This window comes from Cibotium barometz, chromosome 33 (assembly GCF_041138505.1).
Source record: "Cibotium barometz isolate CiBa-2024 chromosome 33, ASM4113850v1, whole genome shotgun sequence".
Classification (NCBI taxonomy): Eukaryota; Viridiplantae; Streptophyta; class Polypodiopsida; order Cyatheales; family Cibotiaceae; genus Cibotium; species Cibotium barometz.
This window is the reverse complement of record NC_141078.1, coordinates 23657377-23681840: the sequence shown is the minus strand read 5'-3', so window position 1 is coordinate 23681840 and position 24464 is coordinate 23657377. Positions and strand designations below refer to the sequence as shown.

The 24464-nt window shown below is 44.8% G+C and overlaps 1 protein-coding gene and 1 non-coding gene across 2 annotated transcripts; both read left to right on the top strand.

The window, feature by feature from the left end:
- The first annotated feature begins 616 nt into the window (after positions 1 to 616).
- Positions 617 to 24355, top strand: LOC147619412 (uncharacterized). Its single transcript, XM_086773053.1, has 5 exons — positions 617 to 746; positions 850 to 892; positions 1015 to 1056; positions 1283 to 1544; positions 23668 to 24355. The coding sequence occupies exons 1-5, from the start codon at positions 637 to 639 to the stop codon at positions 24075 to 24077; spliced, it is 867 nt and encodes a 288-aa protein (XP_086629179.1). The 5' UTR covers positions 617 to 636; the 3' UTR covers positions 24078 to 24355.
- LOC147619411 (small nucleolar RNA snoR101) lies at positions 24335 to 24400 on the top strand. The gene has a single exon (XR_015261923.1). It is a non-coding gene; the product is annotated as a small nucleolar RNA snoR101 (small nucleolar RNA).
- The last annotated feature ends 64 nt before the right edge of the window (positions 24401 to 24464 follow it).

Below are 24464 nucleotides of genomic sequence, written 5' to 3'. Positions count from 1 at the left end.
GCTTCTTGTAAATTTTTGCGTGTTAGAGTTGGGTTCATGTTGCTTTTGGGTTTGGTTGTGTTACACTTGTAATTTCCCGTTGCTGTTGAATGTATGGTTTTTGAGTAAAATGGTGCTAGGGATGGTTGTAAATTTCTCTAAACAAGAATGCATTGTGTGTCCACGTTCCATCTTTTGCAATGCAATTCGCATTTGATTTCGGTTCAACATTGCTTCCCCGTGTTTTCAGCACCACTGGAAGTGCGAATAAATACGATAGTTGAACTGTGATGTATTGTAATCTTAATTTAATTGATGCCACGTAAGCTAATAGGTACACATGAAGAAAAAGATAGGTACCCATGATGACGAAAAAGCTAAGAAAAAGATAGGTACCCACCATGACGAAAAAGCTAATAGCGAATTAATTAAAAAGCTAGTAGCTAATAGGTACCCACCATGACGAAAAAGCTAAAGCTAATTAATTAAAAAGCTAATATCTACCCACCATGACGAAAAAGCTAATATCTAACAGGTACCCACCATGACGAAAAAGCTAATAGCTAATTAATTAACGTTTGAGATCAATCAATAGCGGGCGCCTAGTCATATGGCCGTCCATAGTAGCGGGCGCCCGTAAAGGGCCGTATACACAACATGGCCGTCAAGCAAAAGGTCCGCCATACTCTCGAACGCAAAACCCTAAACTTTCCTCCAGGCCTACGAAGCTCACGTCTCACCTTCTTTAACTGCATCATCATGCCCAGGTATCGAAGGCACCCTCCCGCTAAATTCATTCTTGCCAAGCATGCCCTCTGCGTACGCTTAACCTCGTAATTTCTTTCTTTTTTTCTCCTTTTTCTTTTCTAGGTATTACTGTGACTACTGCGACACCTATCTCACTCATGATTCGGTAATCTCCTTTCGTATTTCAATTTTTTTTCTCTCAAAGCTAAGATTTGATATTTTTTGGTTTCGAAATCATTTCCGAGCTTCCTTTTTTTTTTTTTTTCCCCGGGTTGGGGGTGTGTCCAGCCATCAGTAAGAAAGCAGCACAACGCCGGCTACAAGCACAAGGTATATATTATAATGTTATTTTTCCATTTAAAAAACCTTATTGATTAGGTACAAGTATTTTTTCAGCCATTGGTGTGACTTTAAAAAATATCATAAAACGTCAGAATATCATGTGATTTTCTCTTATAGCATGCATGGCTCCACCCTTAAAATCGTGTTTCTTTTCCTGATTACACACATTTATGTGCCTGCCTAACCCTAAACTAGAGTGGTTCCTGCCGCCCAGGCGAACGTGCGTAGCTACTACCAGCAATTTGAAGAGCAGCAGACACAAAGCTTGATTGATCAGAAGGTCAAGGAACACCTAGGGCAAACTGGTTACCAGCAAGTTGGTGCAGCTTTTCATCAGCACATTGCTGCACTACAGACCGGACCATACAGGCCTCCCATCTCCTTATCTATTCTACATCCACCGACACTGCCTGTCCCAGGTTCAGTGCCTGGAGCCATTCGGCCTCTCGTTCTACCCCGACCAGCGCCCTCTCCAGGTGCTCTCATTTTCTCCCCTTGGTTTCTTATTTTGTAGGGCACCCATCTTGGGTGAGTTCCCAACCCTCAAATTTAAATATACTTCTTTTGAAAAGTAGACCTGAAAATGCCGGCAAATCTGCTTAAATCCAACAAAAGGGCCATATCAGTATTATGGAATGCTGACTGTCATTTATCTGACAATGCATGACAGAATAGCGCTGAAAAACTCTTAAATATTGGGCTTTTGTAAGGAATTTTGAATAGTCAGGATTTTATGCATGGAAATGGAAGTGTGAATTGAAAGAGTGAACAAATATGAGCATTGGGTGCAAATGATGGTCTTTTCTCTTCCACTCGAGTATCCGAGTCAAGCTTTGATGAGCAAAATGAAAGAGCAGGAGCAGCTGTACTCCAATGATTGTTCTTGATCTTGTTTGAGTTCCCCAAGTAGTTGACATTTGAGCAGATATGAGCTATGATGCAGTGAGGATTTATTGTGAATTTGTGAGTGCTCAGTGTACCCCGGGGGCTGGAATTAGGCATGGGGGGTGTTGGTGGTGATCCCTGTCACATACCTCTCCACCTTTTGGTCCTTCTGGTTTTTCCATATCTCCCTAGTTTTCCTTTCGAATTCCTTTTCTCCAAGCCTTCATGGCTTTGCTGGTTGTGTAGAGAGAATGGTTGTCCCAGTGCAGAGAGACTTGTCCTATATGATGAAGGTGATGCCGCCCAAGTTCAATGGGATAGGTGGATGGTGAGACAAGACGGCCACCAATTTGGTCGGTGGGATGTAAGCCGTCTTTACCATAGCAGGTGGTTTTGAGATATTCTAACTTCATCTTGTCTGGACAACCTTGACAAGACCAACAACCTTTTCGTGGGAGGACTGTTGCTGAGTAGTCAGCCTCAAGAATTTCACCTGTAGACTACTGGTGCTCTTTGCGGAAACAGTGGGAGAGTTTCTCTCACTGTCTGGGTGAGCAGGTAATTGATTCTTCACAAGACGGCTATGTGACGCACTTGCACAGTAGCATCAGGATAAATACAGCCAAGGCAGCCCCCATCATGGATATGCTCCATCATGGATGTGCTCTCAAGTCAGGACCAGTGTGGGGTCTGTCTGGGTGTTGGACAACACTTGGTGGGCACCGGATGAGTGAGGACACCTTAAAAGACAGGTCTGGACTCTGACAGCTGGGTAGCCATATCAAGCAGGTCGGTTGGCAGGCTGACCAACAACCAGCCATAATGGCCTAAAAGTAACCTTTCCCTCACTTCAGTCATTCATCAATCATTTGTAGTAGTCAAGAAGCCTCGGGATCCTGCTCACAAGCATACGTTTGAAGTTGGGTAGCTCCAGAGTAAGCTGGCGTCCAGGAAAAACATATGTGTTTGATCAACTTGAGCGTTTTTAAAGTCTGGTTGGGTTTTGTAAAATGTCACGTGCATCTTGCTCTTGGATGCTATGGACATGCTACACCAAGACAAGCGCCAACACAAACGGCAAGGTCCCAAGGTCGAACACCAAGCATTTTGTGAGCCCTGTTGGGGTAAAGGCATTATGCCCACCCTTATAGTGTGTACAAGCCCATAAGTTATAGTACATAGTACACTTAGTACTTTTAATGTACTAAGTGCACTATGTGTACTAGTGCAAAATATACATGTGTGATAGGGGAGTCACACACTCACACTTGATTGAGTTGACTTATCCCCACATGTCTCTCTCTCTCTCTCTCTCTCTCTCTCTCTCTCTCTCTTCTTCTGTGTATGTCTCCCACATGAAACCCTAATTCTCAGCTCCCATTCAACTGGTATCAGAGCCTGTGTGTACTGTACGGACCTGCGTGCTGCATCAGAATTGGTCGCCTGTGTGTGCTGCGTGGGCAGAATCTAGTGTAGGTGCTAAGGCACATGTGAAGCTGCTGTGTGCAGAACAGGGCAAACCAACCAAGGGCAGCGCTGTACATAGGCGCTACAGGTGCTCACGGGCTTCCCTCTCGGCTGCCAATTGCAGCGCGCTGCGCTACACAAGGAGGTCACGCTGAGCAGAAGTGCAGAAGCAGGAGCGACTGCAGCGACTCGCGCTAAGTGGGTTCTGCTTTGTGCGAATGCTGGTCGCCTGTGCGCATAACTTTGAATCGTCGAAGCCAGGCTGGGCGAGCACGTGGCAAAGGTCAGGTGGAGCGCGTTGTGAAGCTCCCTTCAGTAGGAGTCGGGCGCCGCGCTGGAGTTTCGCGCACAGCTGGAGGAGTCGTTCGTCGTGCGTCGCCGACCTTGATAGCGCAACTCGTCCCCCGAATCACTAGCGGGCAGCACTCAGCCCATCGCGTGTAGCGTTGGCCAAGGTGTAACAAAGGGCCGCCGTCTACTGTGTTGCACACAACGAGGAGAGCTACGCACCAACAATCCCCGACACTGCTAGCCTGTGGTTTCATCCACGCTTGCATCTAGCCCAAGGCTAACACGTCCTGCTGCTGTAACGTGACGCTGCAACGTGGGCAGTTGAAGCCCTTGCTTACCTCAGCTCTGCAGTTTTCTGACAACAGCTCTACATCTCTAACAAAATCGCTGAGGGAGTTCTTCCCTGCTGACTTCTTACTCCAACACCCCCTTGCCTGCAGCAATAATTTTCTACAACAAAAAATCAACTGATTGCAAAGGTATTTGCTTCAAATTTTTTTTTGGGATTTGCAATTGAGCAAGTACAATTATCAATTGAGCAAATACAGGTGCCAAATTGCTCAAATTTTGAGCAAAATTGGCAAAATTGGGTGACATTGGTCACATTCAGGATCAATTTGTAGGAAATTGGATGTCAAAATTTGGGGCTTTTGATGTAATTATGCCATTGGGCATTCATACATGCTGTATGATGTGAGCAATCTCACATTTGGGCCAAAATTGCAGGAAATTGGAGTGCAAATCAAAGGGCTTTTGTGCCGATTGGGTTGATTTGCATGCAGGCACTTGCATTTGATGCTTTGGGCAATGTGTTGATGCCTGTCAAGCACTCAATGTGCCTGTAAATCAAGGGGCTTTTATGTACTGGATGTATATGTGGCCAGGGGAAGCACTGTGAAGACTCTGGATGCCTTCATGTGCGTTAATGTACCATGTATGATCAGAAATTGATCTTAAATCAAGGGGCTTTTCAAGATTTTATGCTTGTTGAGCTTGGCAAAGCAGCAGGCAAGACTTTTATGCCTTGAATCCTCAAAAATCCACTTGCAGTCAAGGAGCTTTTGCCCAATTTCTGTTCAGGACTGTTGTATGTAGTGGTGGGGACAGTAAAAGTCTGATTTTCACTCATTTGGACAGCTAGGAGAGCATTTATTGTTGCTGTACTTGCTGGTATAGATTTGGTACAACTTTGTGCAAGTTTTGACATGGCTGTACACTGATTTGAGTGAGGAAAAGGTTCATTTTCAGCTGCTGTACTTGCCGGTACAGATTTGGTACATCATTGGTGAGCACTTAGTACTGTTGTATAGTACTTTGGAAGGGGAACAGAGCACATTTAAGGTGTTGTCCTAAATCTGCAGCAACCAGATTTTAGTGATTTTATCACATACAGTGGGAGTAGAGTTGCATTTGTGCTTCCGCAGTGGGAGATAAACTTTGGGAGAACAATTGTGAGCACTTTGTGTGCTTTGGTGCATTGTTTGCATATTTTGCAGGGAGTCAGGCATTGACAGGTTGCATATTGCTATGGCAATCACAGGTGAGAGCTCTTTATTGCTTCACATCAAGAAGCTAGAAGGCTCACATAATTATGACATCTGGCCAACCCAGTGCTATAATGTGTTGCTCCAGAAGAAGCAGCACAAGCCCATCAAAGAAAGAGGTGTAAAGCCCGCTTCTTTTACTGCTGAAGAATGGGAAGATATGGATGAGCTGGCAAGATCTACTATCATGTTGTCTGTGTCAGACTCTTTACTTTTCAGCATTCGTGAAGAGAAGACAGCTTGGGGAATGTGGCAAAGATTGCAGGACTTGTATGCCGAGCAAAGTGCCTCAAGCAAAGTGTATTGATTGAAGAAACTCATAGGTCTTCAAATGAAGGAAGGGGCGTCTATGACAGCCCATCTAAATGAGTTTAATGGTGTTGTCAGCCAGGTTATCAATCAAAAGTTGGCAATGGACGATGAGTTCAAAGCCACCTTTCTCTTATGCACTTTGCCAGAGAGTTGGGACACATTCAGGACAGCCACTAGCAATTCAAATGCTATGCTGTCATATGCAGATGTGGAGGGTGCTCTTCTTTAAGAAGAGATGAACAGGAAGAACAATTCTATTGGAAAGTCCAATGCAATGAATGCACGTGGGAGATCCCAGCAAAGGGGTAAAAGCCAAGAACGGGGAAGGAGCAAGTCTCGCTCCAAAAAGGACTTGGAATGCCATTATTGTGGCAAGAAGGGACATATCAAAAAACAATGCTACAAATGGAAGAATGATCAAAAGGAAAAGGGCAAAGGAAAAGACAAAGACAAAGATGAAGCCAAAGGGTAAAAGTGGAGTCAAGATTGAAGAAGTCAATGTGTCACATGCAGGTGACAGGGAGGATGAGGTCCTATTCACGTCTTCACTTGATGTCCATTCACTACTTACAAGAGATGGTCATGGTATGCACTCATGGATCATTGATTCAGGTGCCTCCTTTCATGTCACAGGTTGCAGAGACTTGTTTGTCAGGTAAACTGCTGGCAATGAAGGAGTAGTTTATTTGGGTGACAACCATGCATGCAAGATTCTTGGCAGAGGTGATGTGAGGCTTGTGTTTTCAGATGGCTCACAGCTTATGCTCCATGATGTCAGGCATGTGCCTGAGATCAAGAAGAACCTACTTTCTACTGGACAGCTTGATGATGTTGATTATGTTACCACATTTGGTCATGGAAAGTGGAAGATTAGTAAGGGCTCACTGGTTGTTGCCAGAGGCTCTAATGTCAAATCCTCACGGATCCCCTCGGGATCGATCTTGGTTCGAAACTCGAATCCTGCAAACAAACGAACAACAAACAACAAAGGGGGTGCAGGCCTGACTCACCTCCCAACCATGACAGCCGTGGGCGAGCCCACAGTCTTGGCTGTCCCCACCGAGCCACGAGCTGAGCTAACTAGGTTGACGTACCGACCAATCTCCTCCTCATGACGTCCCATACCGCCACAAAGCTGTCCTCGCGGGCCTCGAGATTGCTGCTGGCCTCGGCTGCATAAAGCAGGTGCACGTCTGCACTAGATCCAGGCTCCAAGACCATAGAGCTCTCACAAACTCGCAGACTCTCTATATGATCCAATAACTAACCTTGGCCACCCTTTTATAGGCTCTTGGCCGGTCATTGGGCGTCCACACTTGGCCGCTCGCCCGTCCATACTTGGGTGCCCGTCCGTTAGTATATCCCTAACTCAGCTCGTCAATCAGCCTGCCTAGTTCCAAGCTTCCCCAAGTCTGGAAACTAGTCTTGCATGCGTATAGCACACGGTAGATAACCCACTGTGCACATGACATACTCTCCTTCCTCTAAGAGCTCACTCTTGAGCTCACTAAAAAGCTAGGGTAATCTCTCTGAAGAGAAGTCAATGTCTCCCATGTAGCGTCCTCAACACGATCCTTCCACTTGATCTTGTATTCCGTGATAAGCGTATGACGCAATCTTCGTTCACGAAAGCCAAGAATCTTTTCAGGTTCGTGCGGAACAAATGTCATGTCCTGGACATCTATAATTTCTTGAGGAGTAACTAACTGATCTGCTCCACCCAATACTTCCTTAAGTCTACTGACATGAAATACAGGATGAACTTTCACATGAGAAGGCAAATCCAATTCATATGCAACTGAACCAATCTGTCGTGTAACACGAAATGGTCCACAGTATCTAGGGGATAATTTCGGAGATCTATTTGTCCGTAAAGTCTCGGAATCTTTCGGAACTCGCAAATACACCATCGTTCCTTCCCAGAACTCTCTGGTTGAACAATGTCTATTAGAATAAAACCTGTCTCGGTCTTGAGCACTTCTAATAGATTCCTTTGCAACTTGTAACATTTCCTGCATATCTTGCAAAAAATTACGTGTTGCATCATGCTGAAGTCCTGAGAATCCTACTGTAATAGGTGATCTTGGTTGAAAACCGTACATAAGCACGAAAGGACTAAACCCTGTACTCGTATGCTTAGTACTGTTATATGCAAATTCTAACATAGGAAGATAATCGTCCCATGAACTTTGTCTTTTGGATACATATGCTCGAAGCATATCCTCCAAAATCTGATTCACTCTATCAGTCTGGCCATCAGATTGAGGATGATCAGAGGAACTCAAATTCAAAGTTGTTTCCAACTTCTCGAAAACAAGTTTCCAAAAGTCACTCGTAAACTTAGAGTCCGTGTCACTGACTATGTCTTGCGGTAACCCGTACAGTCTAAACAATTGCTCGATAAACTGCCGAGCTAATTGCGTAGCTGTAATAGTCTTCCGGGTCGGTAAAAATCTAGCCATCTTTGTCAAGTGATCTACCACAACCCAAATAGAATCGTGGCCTTGATGTGTTCTTGGCAATCCGGTAATAAAATCCATGGAAATACTTTCCCACTTATTACCTGGGATTTGCAAAGGATGCAACAACCCAGCCTGTCTAAAGCGTTCAGCTTTATTTGCCTGACAAATCTGACACTTGAGAACATAATCTTCTACATACCCTTTCATCTTCGGCTAATAAAAAGTGTGTTTCACTAATGATAGCGTCCTGTGTATCCCAGGGTGTCCAGCAGAAGGGGCGTCGTGACACTCCCTCAGAATCTTGGACCTAATGTCCAGGATATGTGGTACACAAATTTTGTCATTACGGAATAGTAAACCATTTCGAATCATCCACTGACCTCCTGTAGCCTGAATGGTAGACTGCGCAGTCACCGAGTCTTGGTCAATCAATGAGCTCCCGTCTTGGATCTTCTGCCAAAATGGACCAAAATAACTATCAGTCCTGCAAAGGCCTCTCAATGACTGAAATAAGTCAGTAGAAATCTCGGTGAACGACAAAGAATTCACCTCTCTAATCTGACTAAGCGCATCTGCAATATTATTCATGGACCCTTTCCGATAACGGATCTCAAAATCAAAATCTTGCATTAACTCTGCCCAACGAGCTTTCCTGCCTCTCAAATCATCCGCATCACACACATACTTGATTGACTGATGATCAGTCAATACCACAAACTTGGAGCCATATAAATAATGTCTCCAAACCTTGAGAGCATGAATCACAGCATAAAGCTCCTTCTCAAGGGTTGGCCAACGAGATTGAGTGTCGTCTAGCTTTTTACTTTCAAAAGCAACCGGTCTACCATCTTGAAATAAAGCAGCCCCGATAGCATAGTCACTGGCATCAGTTTCAAGAACATAAGGCCGACTAGGATCAGGCAATGCTAAGATAGGTGCTTCCTTGACTTTATCTTTCAAAAGTCTGAAGGCCATATCCAAATCGTTATTCCAAGTGATAGGCTGATTGGACTTACGACCACGACCTTTCAATAAGTCGGTCATCGGTAGTGTGAGCTGAGAGTACTCCCGTACAGATTTCCGAAGAAAAACAACAAAACCGAGAAAAGAACGAAGTTGTTTCACTGTTCGCGGTATAGGCCAGTCCAAAACCTTCTGAACTCGGTCATAGTCAATGCTCAATCCATCTCTAGTGATCTTGTGTCCCAAGTAAATGATGTCGGTCATAAAGAACTCACATTTACTCAATTTAGCATATAGTCGATTCTGTCTTAAAAGAGATAAGACAATCGTGAGGTGTTTGACATGATCCTCAAGAGTACGACTATATATCAAAAGATCATCTAGGAACACCACCACAAATTTTCCCAAATGTTCACGAAAAAGATCGTTCATCATTTGCTGGAAAGTGGCTGGAGCATTGGTTAACCCAAAAGGTAATACGAGAAACTCGTAATGGCCATACCTAGTCCGAAAGGCGGTTCTTTCGACATGCCTTTCATGAATACGTATCTGGTGATAGCCAGTACGTAAATCTATCTTCGTGAAATATTTCGCTCCTGCTAACCGATCAATTAGGTCATCTGATCTAGGGAGAGGATAACGGTTCTTAATTGTCAGCTTGTTCAATCTTTTGTAATCTATACACATTCTCCAAGTATTGTCCTTCTTTCTCCTAAGCAACACAGGTGCACCCCAAGGTGATTTACTTGGACGGATTTGGCCCATCCTCAAATAATCTTCGAGTTGTTTAGCCAACTCATCTTCCTCAGCTTGGCTCATCCTATAAGGTGGAATACTCACAGGATGAGCACCAGGGACCAAGTCAATACGGTGATCTACTGCCCGTTCAGGTGGTAAACCCGATGGCAATTCCTTAGGAAATACATCTTGAAACGAATCAAGTATCTTCTGTAATTCTTTGCTTTCAAACACACTTAATTCATTCACATCCATGGAAGGGATGAGGAAAGAAGAAAGTGGAATCAAGACACAATGGAAAGCGGTGTACAAAGAAGAATTCATTATATTTCCAAAATCAATTGTATTTACAAGAGGTCCCTCAGAGGGATGAATACAATCACTTAAAACACTATACTTGGTGTCCCTATGCTGAAAAGAAAAAATATGACTAGACCAATCTATCTGGACATCAAGAGTCTTAAACCACTCAATCCCTAATAACAAGTCTATATTTTCCAGATGCATAACATAGCATTCCAGAGTATCTTTGTAGTCCTGAATCTGGAATGGAAGCATCTCGACCTTGCGATCCCAAACTTGTCTTTCCGCAGGTAGACGTACCTCATAGGTATGGTCGCCGAGGGTCGTATCAAGACTCAATTTCTGCACAAGTTTGTAGTTAACAAAGTTATGCGAACTGCCAGGGTCTAACAGAATGTGAATTTTATGGCCATTCACTTCTCCATAAACTCGGAGAAGATCATGCATGCCAAATACTTTAGAATTGAACAGACAATCAGAACAAGTACTAGGGCGAGAAAGTATAGTAATTGACGTACCTGTCAAAGACAACTGGTTAGCTGCCTTTGGCTTGGGTCTTGCGTTTGACTTGGTACCCTTTTTCTTCGGGCACTCGTTACGCATGTGTCCTTTTTCTTCGCAGATAAAACAACGTCCTTCCTTCTTGAGCTTCAAAGCCCTAAGGAGTCGTTTCTTCTTCGCTAGTGTTGAACTTATATTCTTCGAAGGTTGGTCCGAAGACTTGCCTTCAGTCGTGTTAGCCATAAGTGCGGAGAACTTTCTTTTCTGCTTGTTCCCCTGCTCGGTAAAACGGGTTTCGATTTGGAAGAGACCATCGTATCATCATAGATACGAGCTGAATGAATGGCCTCGTCCAAAGTTTTACATTTGTTATTTTTAACCTGTAATCGGTACGAGTCGGGTAAACCAGCTACGAAAAACCCCAAAAGAGTAGTGGGATCCATCTTTGTAGCTTTCATCTGCAAGTCACGAAATTTCTGGAGGTAGACCTCATAAGTGAGGTGCTACGAGGTCATGGTCAAAGCTAAAAACCGGGCAACAACATCGTAGTCATCCTCTTTCTTGAGGAATTCTTTCTTGAAAATGTCTTCAAATTGTGCCCAAGTCGTTGGCTTTGGGTTCAGTTCCTTCCACCAAAGCAAAGCTTTGCCGGACAGGAAACCTGCTGCTAACTGTATCTTCTTTCCATCATCATATGGATGAAACTGAAAGTGAACTTGCCACTTGTGTAGCCAAGTGTTCTCGATCTCCTTGGTTCTCTGCTTTTGCTCGCCCCCGAACGGTTCCGGAGTAATATTGGGGCCTAAAGCTGAAGCCAAGGTATCCATTCCCGAGAAAGTAGAGAGGGTAGTGGTCAATAGAGCGATGGAGTTCTGCAAAGCCTGCATCTGGGCTGCGATTTGTGCCTGACGTTCCGACGAAGAAGCTTCGAGAGCTACTTTGAACTCTTGGAAATCTGATTTTGACACAAACTCGTCAAAAAGATCGGCATCGGTACCTTCCGTAGCCGGCCAGCCTTCGCGTTCCACGAGGGGCTCCAACTCTGATTCTTGAGTCGACATCGTGAAGAGGGTACGTGGAGAGAAAATTTGGTCTTTGCACAACGAAAGTGCGAGCGAACTCGAGAGCTTGAGAGCTTGAAAACTTGAGAACTTAAGAACTCGAGAGATGTGTGGCAAGAAGCCCACTAGAGGGGTTTATAAAGGTTTCCCAAAAGCCAAAAAAAATCTCAAAAAGCTAGGCTTAGCTTTTGCTTTAGCTTTTGTGTTTTTTTTTGTGAATAAATAAATAAATATATATATATATTTTAATATATATATATATATATATGGATATATATATTCGCCTTTCTTTAAAAAAAATAAACATCTTGAAACCTTTGAAACCCTTGAAACCTTGGAGGAATCTTTTAAACTTTGAAAGTTTTAAATTCTAAAAAAAACGAAAGCTAAAAAAAACGTAGCTTTTCTTGTTTTTTTTCCCCTCAACCTCCTCGATTAGCCTAACGATGAGCTGCCGGCGCATGCTTTTCCGCCGGCTGATGCTGACGTCTAGCTGATGGGCTACCGGTGCCTTCACGGCAGGATGCGCCTACGCCAGCTGCTACCTGCACTGGGCCGCCTACGGCCACCTGCCTGGCTGGAACTCTTGCGTAGACCTGGGCTGGCCTGGGTTGGCTGCGCAGGCCTGGCCTGGGCGCTGCCTGGCTGGTTGCGCTGCCTGGCTGGAGCGCCTGCGAAGGCCTGGGCCTGGGCGCCTGCCCGCCTGGCCTAGGCGCCTACATGGGCCTAGCCGCCTAGCCACGTAGGCCCATGCGCCCGCCTGCATACGCACCTGCTCGCCTGCCACGTCAACAGAACTCGCCAGCAAACCCACTCGCCAACGATTAAGTGATCCAGCAGTTCTCTTGCTCTCTCTCTCTCTCTCGTTCAATCAACGAAAAGCAAACTTGCTTTTTCGTTTTTCAGTTTCTCTCACTGCAGGTTATGCGACTGCACACAAGGCCTCTTCTTTGCAAAACATTCAACCCTACCAAAACTACCATCTCCCATCAACATGGGGTTCTTTCATGAAGAAAAAACACACAAAATCTGAAAACTGCAGTATGTACAGAAAAAACAGCAAGTTTTTTTTAACACATACCGTACTTCGACCTCTTCTTCTCTACCTACCGACTTGCTCGTTCACGAGGTATGCTCTGATACCACTGTCAAATCCCCACGGATCCCCTCGGGATCGATCTTGGTTCGAAACTCGAATCCTGCAAACAAACGAACAACAAACAACAAAGGGGGTGCAAGCCTGACTCACCTCCCAACCATGACAGCCGTGGGCGAGCCCACAGTCTTGGCTGTCCCCATCGAGCCACGAGCTGAGCTAACTAGGTTGACGTACCGACCAATCTCCTCATCATGACGTCCCATACCGCCACGAAGCTGCCCTCGCGGGCCTCGAGATTGCTGCCGGCCTCGGCTGCATAAAGCAGGTGCACGTCTGCACTAGATCCAGGCTCCAAGACCATAGAGCTCTCACAAACTCGCGAGACTCTCTATATGATCCAATAACTAACCTTGGCCACCCTTTTATAGGCTCTTGGCCGGTCATTGGGCGTCCACACTTGGCCGCTCGCCCGTCCATACTTGGGTGCCTGCCCGTTAGTATATCCCTAAGTCAGCTCGTCAATCAGCCTGCCTAGTTTCAAGCTTCCCCAAGCCTCGAAACTAGTCTTGCATGCGTATAGCACACGGTAGATACCCACTGTGCACATGACATACTCCCCTTCCTCTAAGAGCTCACTCTTGAGCTCACTAAAAAGCCAGGGTAATCTCTCTGAAGAGAAGTCAATGTCTCCCATGTAGCGTCCTCCTCAACACGATCCTTCCACTTGATCTTGTATTCCGTGAGAAGCGTATGACGCAATCTTCGTTCACGAAAGCCAAGAATCTTTTCAGGTTCGTGCGGAACAAATGTCATGTCCTGGACATCTATAATTTCTTGAGGAGTAACTAACTGATCTGCTCCACCCAATACTTCCTTAAGTCTACTGACATGAAATACAGGATGAACTTTCACATGAGAAGGCAAATCCAATTCATATGCAACTGAACCAATCCGTCGTGTAACACGAAATGGTCCACATTATCTAGGGGATAATTTCGGAGATCTACTTGTCGACTGTACTGCTGGGCTGCACGACTGGTCGACTGTACTGCTGGGCTGCGTAGGCGGAAGAGAACTGTGTGCAGCCCAGCAGTACAGTCGACCAGTCGTGCAGCGTTGGAGAGGACAAGCGGAGAGATGATGCTGATTCGCCCGTGCGCAGCTGAATATAAGCAAGAGGAGGTTCACTCCTAAGCAATGGAAGGGGGTGCATGATAAACAGCTGGCCGGCCCACCACAGTTGCATGGAGGCGGCCAGTTCCAAAGTCTCAAGGTGAGGGGTGGGTAGGTGGCCAAGCACCCACCCCCACACAGAAGATTAAGTGAGGGGTTTCCCTCCCCACCTTGACCCATACGTGGGTGCCCACCCTACCAAGGACACCAAGTAATATTTGGGGAGGGTGTCCACTCATTAATGAGTGTGAACCTGCAACCTTATAAAAACAAAGGTTAAAAAGAATGCTATAAAATAAACAAGTGCAATACACTTACAACCTGTTCACACGCAACAAAACTCGTTAGAAGATAGAGCAAACTTCACGACTCGCTGGCAGACATCTCTGCTCAGTAAGTGGCGCGTCAAACAGGCAAACACAAGAATACAAGTCATGCGAAAACAGTTCCAAACATGCAAAACATGAATGCATGTGCAAACAGTAACATGGATATATCTCCTGTCATGGAACAAGTACTAAACTTTTCTGTCGGGCACAATGATGGCACGATAGAAAACATAAATCTCGGTCTTCCTATGGAGTGATAGTCCCATAGGTAAGACACAGATCCAGGCACGAGCCTCCCTATGGAGTGACAATCCCATAGGCAAGACATGGCACAAATACTGGCTCTTCCATGGCGTGACAATCCCATGGATAGAACACAGTCCAGGTCATATACGGGTGGCACCAATCTGGCTCCCCTCCATGTTATGCAAAAATACTGGCCCTTTCACATGAGACACCGGAGTGAACGAGACACAAATCTGGAGATGGACCAAATGGTCGGCCAATTGGTGACATTCCCCCAGGCTTCTAAAGAGTTGTCCTCAATTGAAAAGCCTCAAGATATGCTTGCAATAGCTGTGGGTAATCAACAAAATAATCCTCGTTTACCCACTTTGCATCAATGGGCAAATAATTCTTGAACTTCACAAGGTATCTCCTGGAAAGCTTTCCTGCAGGTAGCTTCCGCTCCTTGTGAAAGACAATCTGTTCTGGCTGGAGGATCTCCTCAAGCTCATTAATCTCTGGCGGATCTTCCTGACAAGCTCGTCAGGATCTGGCCCAACATATTTCCGCAAAAGTCTCACATGAAATGCATTGTGAATCTTCCAATGACTAGGTAAAGCAAGTCTATAAGATACTTCATTGATCTTTTGAATCACCTTGAAGGGTCCATAATAGCGAGAAGAAAGCTTAGGATATGATCCTTCTCGTCCTGGCCTCTAGGGTTAGTGCTAGTTACATAACATTGACATTAGTTAAAAGCTGGTGTGTGCAAACTTGTTCGGTCTAGGTCCAGACCACAATGAATCAATAGTACCCAACCAAGAGTCACTTATTTAGTGCTCATTGTTACTATAAATTACAGTCCAGTCATAAATAACCAATAACCCTTGGATTTATTAATATTGAACCCTTTAGCCACCCATCCAAGCCTACTTTCCCTAATCCCAGGGCTCCCCTAACCTTGTTGGATTAGTCCCTAACCTCTAGGGTCAGTGCTAGGTACATAACATTGACGTTAGTTAAAAGCGCTATCTTGGTGTGTGCAAACCTTTATTTAAAAGTACTAGCAACACCAACATGCTTTTGGGAACTTAGATTAAGGTCTTTGGAAGGCTTTGGGCAGCCCTCTCTTGCAACCCAAAGTAGGGGCCATGGGCACTGTGGGCTCCCACTCCCTTGGGCACAGGGCCCAAAGGCCAAGCATCCATGGGAAAGGTCAAGGCAAGGTGAAAACACCTATGACCAGCTCCATGATGCAAGTTGGCCTGCTTGTCATGAAGTTGGCCAGCCCCATGCACAATACACACTATAAATGATGCACACCAGTCCCACAGCCTCCATCTCACAATCTTGCACCTTTCTGGCATTGATACTGTTGGGGTAAAGGCGTTATGCCCACCCTTATAGTGTGTACAAGCCCATAAGTTATAGTACATAGTACACTTAGTACTTTTAATGTACTAAGTGCACTATGTGTACTAGTGCAATATACATGTGTGATAGGGGAGTCACACACTCATACCTTATGAGTTGACTTATCCGCACAACTCTCTCTCTCTCCCTTGCTTCTCTGTGTGTGTCTCCCACAAGTAAAACCCTAACTGTTTCTTCCCATCAACTGGTATCAGAGCTTTGGTCACCAGGTTCTCCTCCCTCTTCTGCTCTGCTGGCCGCCCCCCCCCTTTGTGCTGGTCGCCTGCTCTTGGTTTTTTTTTGATTCCTGGTCGCCCTGCTGATTCCTGGTCGCCCTGCTCCTTGCAGCACAAAAGGAGCTGGCCAACCAGCTGCTGCCCAGCCAGCAGCGTGGATTGCCCCAGCTGCCCATCAGCCAAGCGAGGGCCCTATAGTGTAGCGCTGGGCGTACATACACTAGGCGAAAACTGCAGCGGCGCCCTCAACTGACCACGTTATTAACCAGGCGAGTGGCGAAGGCAGCAGCTCGTAGGCGAACGAACGATCCACAAGTCGGGCGTCAACCTTGCAAACGTGGCGCTGAGCGTTGGCGAACAAACGCTAGGCGAACGAAGTCCACAAGCCTGTGAGACCATCGTCAGCGTGGTCGGACTCCGAATGGTGCAAGGGTGGCGGCCAGTCGGTGGTAGTGACGGCGACGAATCACATTTCACCTCAAAACAGGCCCCGCAGCTCTGTCCATTGTTGAACAAGGCAGAACTTAGTGCAGCCGTCATGGTCCCGTACCCTGAACTGTGGAGAAGATGGTGTTACTGACTTCATTCCTGAACGCCATAACGTGGCTGGAGAAGTGTTCGTCCTTTATCTTTACAGACAAGCACCTGGATCAAAATTGCCCACCTGCACCAACAATCTGCAGCAGCAAGAATTGCCCCCATCTCCTGCAACAGCCTGCAAATTGAAGAAAAATCAGAAATCAAGGTATTTTCCTCAATTTTTTTTTGGGATTTGCAATTGAGCAAGTACAATCAACAATTGAGCAGATACAGGTGTCGAATTGCTCAATTTTTGAGCAAAATTGGCAAAATTGGGTGACATTGGTCACAATCAGGATAAATTTGCAGGAAATTGGTCAAATCAAGATCAATTTGCAGGAAATTGAATGTCAAAATTTGGGGCTTTTGATGTAATTGTGCAATTAAGCACTCATACATGCTGCATGATGTGAAAAAAAATCGCACATTTGGGCAAAATTGCAGCAAATTGCAGTGCAAATCAAGGGGCTTTTGTGCCGATTTGGTTGATTTGCATGCAGGCAATCGCATTTGATGCTGTGGATAATGTGTTGATGCCTTACAAGCACTCAATGTGCCTGTAAATCAAGGGGCTTTCATGTATTTGATGTATATGTGGCTAGGGGGAAGCATCGTAAACACTCTGGATGCCTTCATGTGCGTCAATGTACCATGTATGATCAGCAATTGATCTTAAATCAAGGGGCTTTTCAAGTTTTTATGCTTGTTGAGCTTGGCAAAGCAGCAGGCAAGACATTTATGCCTTGAATCCTCAAAAATCAGCTTACAGTCAAGGGGCTTTTGCCCAATTTCTGTTCGGGACTGTTTTATGCAGTGTACAGGACTGTAAAAGTCTGATTTTCACTCATTTGGACAGCCAGGAGAGCATTTATTGCTTGTACCTGTTGGTACAGATTTGGCACAGCTTTGTGCATGTTTTGGCATGGCTGTACACTGTTTTGAGTGACCAAAAGGTTCAATTTCAGCTGCTGAAATTGCCGGTACAGGTTTGGTACATCATTGGTGAGCACTTGGTACTGTTGTACAGTACTTTGGAAGGGCAAAAGAGCACATTTAAGGTGCTGTCCAAAATCTGCAGCAACCAGATTTTGGTGTTTTCATCACATAAAGTGGGAGAAAAGTTGCATTTGTGCTTCCGCAGTGGGAGATAAAGCTTGGGAGAACAACTGTGAGCACTTTGTGTGCTTTTGGTGCAGTGTTTGCACATTTTGCAGGGAGTCAGGCATTGACAGGTTGCATTTTGCTATGGCAACCACAGGTGAGAGCTCTTCATTGCTTCACATCAAGTAGCTTGAAGGCTCGCGTAATTATGATATTTGGCAAACCCAGTGCTACAATGTGTTGCTCCAAAAAAAGCAGCACAAGCCTATCAAAGAAAGGGGTGTAATGCCCGCTTCTCTTACTGCTGAAGAGTGGGAAGATATGGATGAGCTGGCAAGATCTACTATCATGTTGTCTGTGTCAGACTCATTACTTTTCAGCATTCGTGAAGAGAAGACAGCTTGGGGAATGTGGCAGAGATTGCAGGACTTGTATGCCCAGCAAAGTGCCTCAAGCAAAGTGTATTGGTTGAAGAAACTCATAGGTCTTCAGATGAAGGAAGGGGCTTCTATGACAGCCCATCTAAATGAGTGTAATGGTATTGTCAGCCAGGTCATCAATCAAAAGTTGGCAATGGACGATGAGTTCAAAGCCACTTTTTTGTTATGCACTTTGCCAGAGAGTTGGGACACATTCAGGACAGCCACTAGCAATTCGAATGCTATGCTGTCATATGCAGATGTTGAGGGTGCTCTTCTTCAAGAAGAGATGAACAGGAAAAACAACTCTGTTGGAAAGTCCAATGCAATGAATGCACGTGGGAGATCCCAGCAAAGGGGGAAAAGCCAAGAAAGGGGAAGGAGCAAGTCTCGCTCCAAAAAGGATTTGGAATGCCATTATTGTGGCAAGAAGGGACACATTAAAAAGCAATGCTACAAATGGAAAAATGATCAAAAGGAAAAGGGAAAAGGCAAAGACAAAGAGAAAGATGAAGCCAAAGATGTAAAGCCAAAGGGCAAAAGTGGAGTCAAGATTGAAGAAATCAATGTGTCACATGCAGGTGGCAGTGAGGATGAGGTCCTATTTACGTCTTCACTTGATGCCCATTCACTTCTTACAGGTGGTCATGGTATGCACTCATGGATCATTGATTCAGGTGCCTCCTTTCATGTCACAGGTTGCAGAGACTTGTTTGTCAGGTATACTGCTGGCAATGAAGGAGTGGTTTATTTGGGTGATAACCATGCATGCAAGATTCTTGGCAGAGGTGATGTGAGGCTTGTGTTTTCAGATGGCTCACAGCTTATGCTCCATGATGTCAGGCATGTGCCTGAGATCAAAAAGAATCTGCTTTCTACTGGACAGCTTGATGATGCTGATTATGTTACCACATTTGGTAGTGGAAAGTGGAAAATTAGTAAGGGCTCACTGGTTGTTGCCAGAGGCTCTAAGGTGGACACTCTTTACTTTATGCATGCAGGTGTTTGTCACCATGCTAATGTAAATGCAACCGAGCTGCCGGAAATTTCTATGTGGCATAGCCAGTTGGGACACATGAGTGTCAAAGGAATGGAGCAATTGTCTCGTTTGGGTTACTTGCCTTCTCTAAAGTTTTCAAGTTTTCAGTTTTGTGAGCATTGTATATATGGTAGGCAACTACAGTGCCCCCACAAGAAAGCTCTTGGACAGAAAGATGCTCAGTTAGAGCTTGTGCATACAGATGTATGTGAGATGCCTCAGCTTTCTTTGGGAGGGGCAAAATATTTTGTGTCTTTTATTGATGATGCCACACGCAAGGTGTGGGTCTATCCTCTTCGTTTGAAGAGTGATACATTCTCAGTGTTTGAGAAGTTTGTTGCTCTTGTTGAGAATCAAACTGGCAAAACACTGAAGGCTTTGCGTTCCGACAATGGTGGAGAGTATATGTCCAAACAGTTTCAGGACTTTTGTGATGCTAAAGGCATCAAGAGGGAGCTCTCTACTCCTTATGATCCTCCATAAAACGGGACAGCAGAGAGGATGAACAGGACCATTCAGGAGAAGGTCCGTTCTATGTTGTCACATGCTGCATTACCTCATGGTTTTTGGGCTGAAGCTGTTATGACAGCCGTTCACCTTATAAATAGGTCACCTAACACGAGGCTTGGTGGGAAAGTGCCAGAAGAAGTATGGACAGGGAAGCCTCCGTCATACAAGCACTTGAGAGTGTTTGGTTGCGTTGCGTACGTGCACATACGCAGGGAAATGCGCACCAAACTTGATCCTAAGTCTCACAAATGCATATTCCTAGGATATGGTGACAGAGGTGAAATGGGGAATAGACTTTGGGATCCCATGAATAGAAAGATCATACGCAGCAATGATGTCATTTTTGATGAAACATGCATGTATAAGGAGCCTGCAAGGCAATAGGAGCCTGGCAGAGTCATCTTTGATGATGATGGACATCATGGACAACAACAAAGGGCTGTAAATCAGCCATTACAGCAGGAAAACCAGCCCTTAAATGGTGCTGAAAATGGTCCAAATGGACAGCCAGATATTGCAGAAGATATCCCTATGGATATACCACAGTTAGAGGATATACCGGGCATGATTTTTCAGCCTTATGGCATGGAACAGGAGCCACCAATGGGTGATATGCAGGCTGGACAGCAACCTGCAAATGATGGTCATTGGGTACGGAGGTCCACTAGACCCTCGAGAGCCCCTGACAGGTTTGTTCCAGGGGTTGACTACTTGATGCTCACTGACTGTGGGAAGCCCTCATGTTATAAGGAGGCTTTACAGAGGGCAGACAAGGCTCTATGGGAGCGTGCCATGAAGTCAGAGATGGATTCTCTGCATAAAAATGGAACTTGGAAGTTGGTGCATTTGCCTGCAGGCAAGAAGGTTTTGCCATGCAAGTGGGTATACAGGCTCAAAGTTGCACCAGATGCAAAGCCAAGATACAAAGCCAGGTTAGTGGCTAAGGGCTTCAAGCAGGAATATGGTGTGGACTTTGAGGAGATCTTCTCTCCAGTGGTCAAAATGACCACACTTAGAGCTGTGTTGGCTTTGGTTGCGCATGATGATCTGGACTTGATTCAGATGGATGTGAAGACTGCTTTTCTTCACGGTGATCTCCATGAGGAGATATATATGCAGCAGCCAGAGGGTTATGCAGTGAGTGGAAAGGAGAAGCTTGTATGCAAGCTGAAAAAGAGTCTTTATGGGCTCAAACAGGCACCAAGAGAATGGTATCATAAATTTGATACATTCATGAAATCACATAAATTCAGGAGAAGTGACATAGATCACTGCTTGTACACCAAGAAAGCTTTGGATGGCAGTCTCTTGATTCTCATTTTGTATGTTGATGATATGTTGATTGCCGGGAAATCTCGTAAAGAGATGGATGCATTGAAAAAGAGGCTGCATGAAACCTTTGATATGAAGGATTTGGGTGATGCAAATCACATTTTGGGTATGCGGATACTTCGGGACAGAAATCAGCATGTGTTGTATTTATCTCAGAAGGAATACATTGGCAAAGTCTTGCAGAGGTTCAATATGGACGGGGGGAAGAAGACTAGTACTCCTTTGCCTCCATATGTGAAACTCAGTGCTATGGACAGCCCACAGTCAGATAGAGACAGGGCTGATATGGCCAAGATTCCGTATGCTTCAGCATGTGGCAGTCTCATGTATGCCATGGTTGCTACTAGGCCGGACATTGCATTTGCAGTGGGAGTGGTTTCTAGATACATGGCCAACCCTGGCAAGAAGCATTGGGAAGCAGTGAAAGGTGTCATGAGATACCTGAAGGGCACACAGGATATGTGCATTTGCTTTGGCAAACAGGATGCATTAGTGCATGGTTACACGGATTCGGATTATGCCGGTCATCCAGATAACCGGAAGTCTACTACCGGTTATGTATTTACATTCACAGGAGGTGCTGTGTCATGGATATCCAGGATGCAGAAGTGCACTGCCTTATCTACTACAGAGGCCGAGTATATTGCAGCCACAGAGGCTTGCAAGGAGGCATTATGGCTATCTCGGTTAGTGGTTGATTTGGGCTATACAGGGGATATTCCATTGTTGCATTGTGATAGTCAGAGTGCCATCCAGTTGGCAAAGAACCCTGTCTTTCATGCAAAGACGAAGCATGTGGATGTGAAGTATCACTTCATCAGAGAGGTGATAGAGAACAAGCAAATTCAGCTTGTTAAGATTCATACGGATGACAACCCGGCTGATCTGTTGACAAAGAGTTTGCCTCCGGAGCGGTTTGCTCATTGCAGACACTTGATGGGCATTGGATGAGGCCAGTTTCAGCCTTGATATGGCCTTGTATATTATCATGTACATGCTGATTTTTTCTTTTCCTTTACTTAAGGGCACTTTGCCTTTAAGTGGGAGGTTGTTGGGGTAAAGGCGTTATGCCCACCCTTATAGTGTGTACAAGCCCATAAGTTATAGTACATAGTACACTTGTACTTTTAATGTACTAAGTGCACTATGTGTACTAGTGCAATATACATGTGTGATAGGGGAGTCACACACTCATACCTTATGAGTTGACTTATCCCCACAACTCTCTCTCTCTCCCTTGCTTCTCTCTATGTGTCTCCCACAAGTAAAACCCTAACTGTTTCTTCCCATCAGATACACCTGCCCGAGGCAGTCCTCAGCCCAAAATGCCAGCATCTGGAGGTTGACTACAGTTCAGCCCTCCGTTGCGGAGCAAAAATGTAGCACTCAGAGGTGACTTCAGGCCAGCCTGACACATTTCATGCCTCATTGGGGCTGTAAATTAGGTTTTTCTCAGTCCCCCAGGTCCGTCCAGTACATTCATACAGCAATAAAGCAAATACACCTATAGGTTCTTTCTCTCTCCACTCCCTCCCTCTCGCATATTTTGTGTTTTGTCACTTGTGAATGATCTGTGCCAATCAAGTAATATCCGCATGTAACATAAAAAGGGGTTGGGACCTGGCCGACTAGCACAAGGGATCATAAATAACCCTGCAAATTGGATTGGACCCTTTTTTCATAATCATCATCAAGCAATCATCCTTCATCAATAGTCAAGAAATCAAGAGAAGGGGTAAGCTACTGGGAAAGCATAAATGTTTCGTCAACCTGGGATTTTTCTGCAGTTGGGTCACCTTTTCATTAGATTTACAGTACTAGCCTTAGTGTTTTATCACAATTTAACACAGATTAGTAGTAGGCTTTAGGAATGCTTTTGTTTGTGCATTGTTGTCATTATTTCTCTGTTAAACACTCGCATCTATAATCAGATCAAAATCCCACAACTGGATTAAACAAGCTTATGATGTCCATATATCAGTCATCTCAATAGTTTCAATGCTCGCTTAAGCATTCAGTAGCATAAAACCAACATAGGCATCCTCTTATTTCCCAATTCATGTATACATAAATATTATGTATCAAAACCAGGGTCGTAGAAAGTCGGCATTTGAGAGTGGCCCTGGAATAGATGAATTGTACCACATAACCATAGTAATTGATGTTTAATATAGCAATATTATAATTTTACTCATTAATTTATTCCTAAATCATTATAAATTATCGTTAAACCATAAAATGTATGAGTACAACTTTTTGGTAGTTGTTCTAGAGACACACACCTTTGTATGAATGTATGTTGTGTGTGTGTGTGTGTGTGTGTGCATGGGTGGTGTGTGTGGGAGCATATATTGATACCAAGTTTTACACCCACTATTGGGCATTGATGACGTTAGTGGGGATGGCGTAGTATCTAGTCCATACTATGCATGATGGAGTTGATGGTTTATTGTCTTGTGGATGACTACCACGAGATTATAAATTGCACTTTCTTGTAAGGTAAATTTGGGCATGTTCCTCAGATTCATCTAGGTTTATGTATATATCTCTTCAACACAAATTTGGCCATCATTTTTGGAATTTCAACAAATTCTTATGTTGGATCTAATTGATACAGGTTATGGCGCCCCCCCTGGTTTCAGACCACCCAATGCTGATGTGAACGGTCTTCCTCGGCTGCCACCATCAACTTTGACACCACCAGGTGCTCCAGGTGAAAGGCCACCAACATCCCTCCCTTCACAATCTGCTAATAATTCTCTGCCATCTGGACCTGGTACTCTTTCAAATGGTTCATATGTGAATTTCCCCTCGATATCAGGGGCTTCTACAGTCAGCTACACTCCACAGGGTCCAATGGGGTCAGCTGCCAATACGCAATACCCCTCTCAGCAACCTTTCAGACCCATGTTCCCTCCTGGGCAATCTAATTTAGCTTATGGCCAGGGTCCACCTTCAGCAAGTCAGTCGACAACTAACACCTATCCTGTGACAACACCTGGAGCCGTTCCAAATTATGGTAGCTGATATTTGTGGTCTGATAATGCTTGACGTCAATAATCCATCCTTTGTCCTAACTGGAAAAAAGCCTTTTTTCGGATGTGCTCGCTTGTTTTCTTATTCATCTGCTTTTCTTATGCTTTTGGGATGTATGATCATGAGTCCCATTGGGCTTTCATAAACATCTAGAAATGGTGCTAATAGGTCTATCATCATAGTTGAAGCCAAAACCTAATCTTGACATCCGAGCAGTGCTTAACAAGTTTAATGCATATCTGAGTGATGCTTTACACTTGATCTCTAAACCTCAGGTAAGTCTGTTGAGAGCACAACTTGCATACACTGATGTTATGCACCTGGTGTAACTTTCTGCAATTAGAGCTTGTGTTCCTGGTGTAATTACACAAAGCTGAC

What these genes read in the sequence shown, in the direction of transcription:
- LOC147619412 (XM_086773053.1), top strand. Translation starts at nt 637, where the DNA reads ATGGCCGTCAAGCAAAAGGTCCGCCATACTCTCGAACGCAAAACCCTA. An exon ending in ACGCCGGCTACAAGCACAAG is followed by an intron (nt 1,057 to 1,282) that starts GTATATATTATA and finishes CCTGCCGCCCAG; the next exon opens with GCGAACGTGCGTAGCTACTA. An exon ending in CCGACCAGCGCCCTCTCCAG is followed by an intron (nt 1,545 to 23,667) that starts GTGCTCTCATTT and finishes TAATTGATACAG; the next exon opens with GTTATGGCGCCCCCCCTGGT.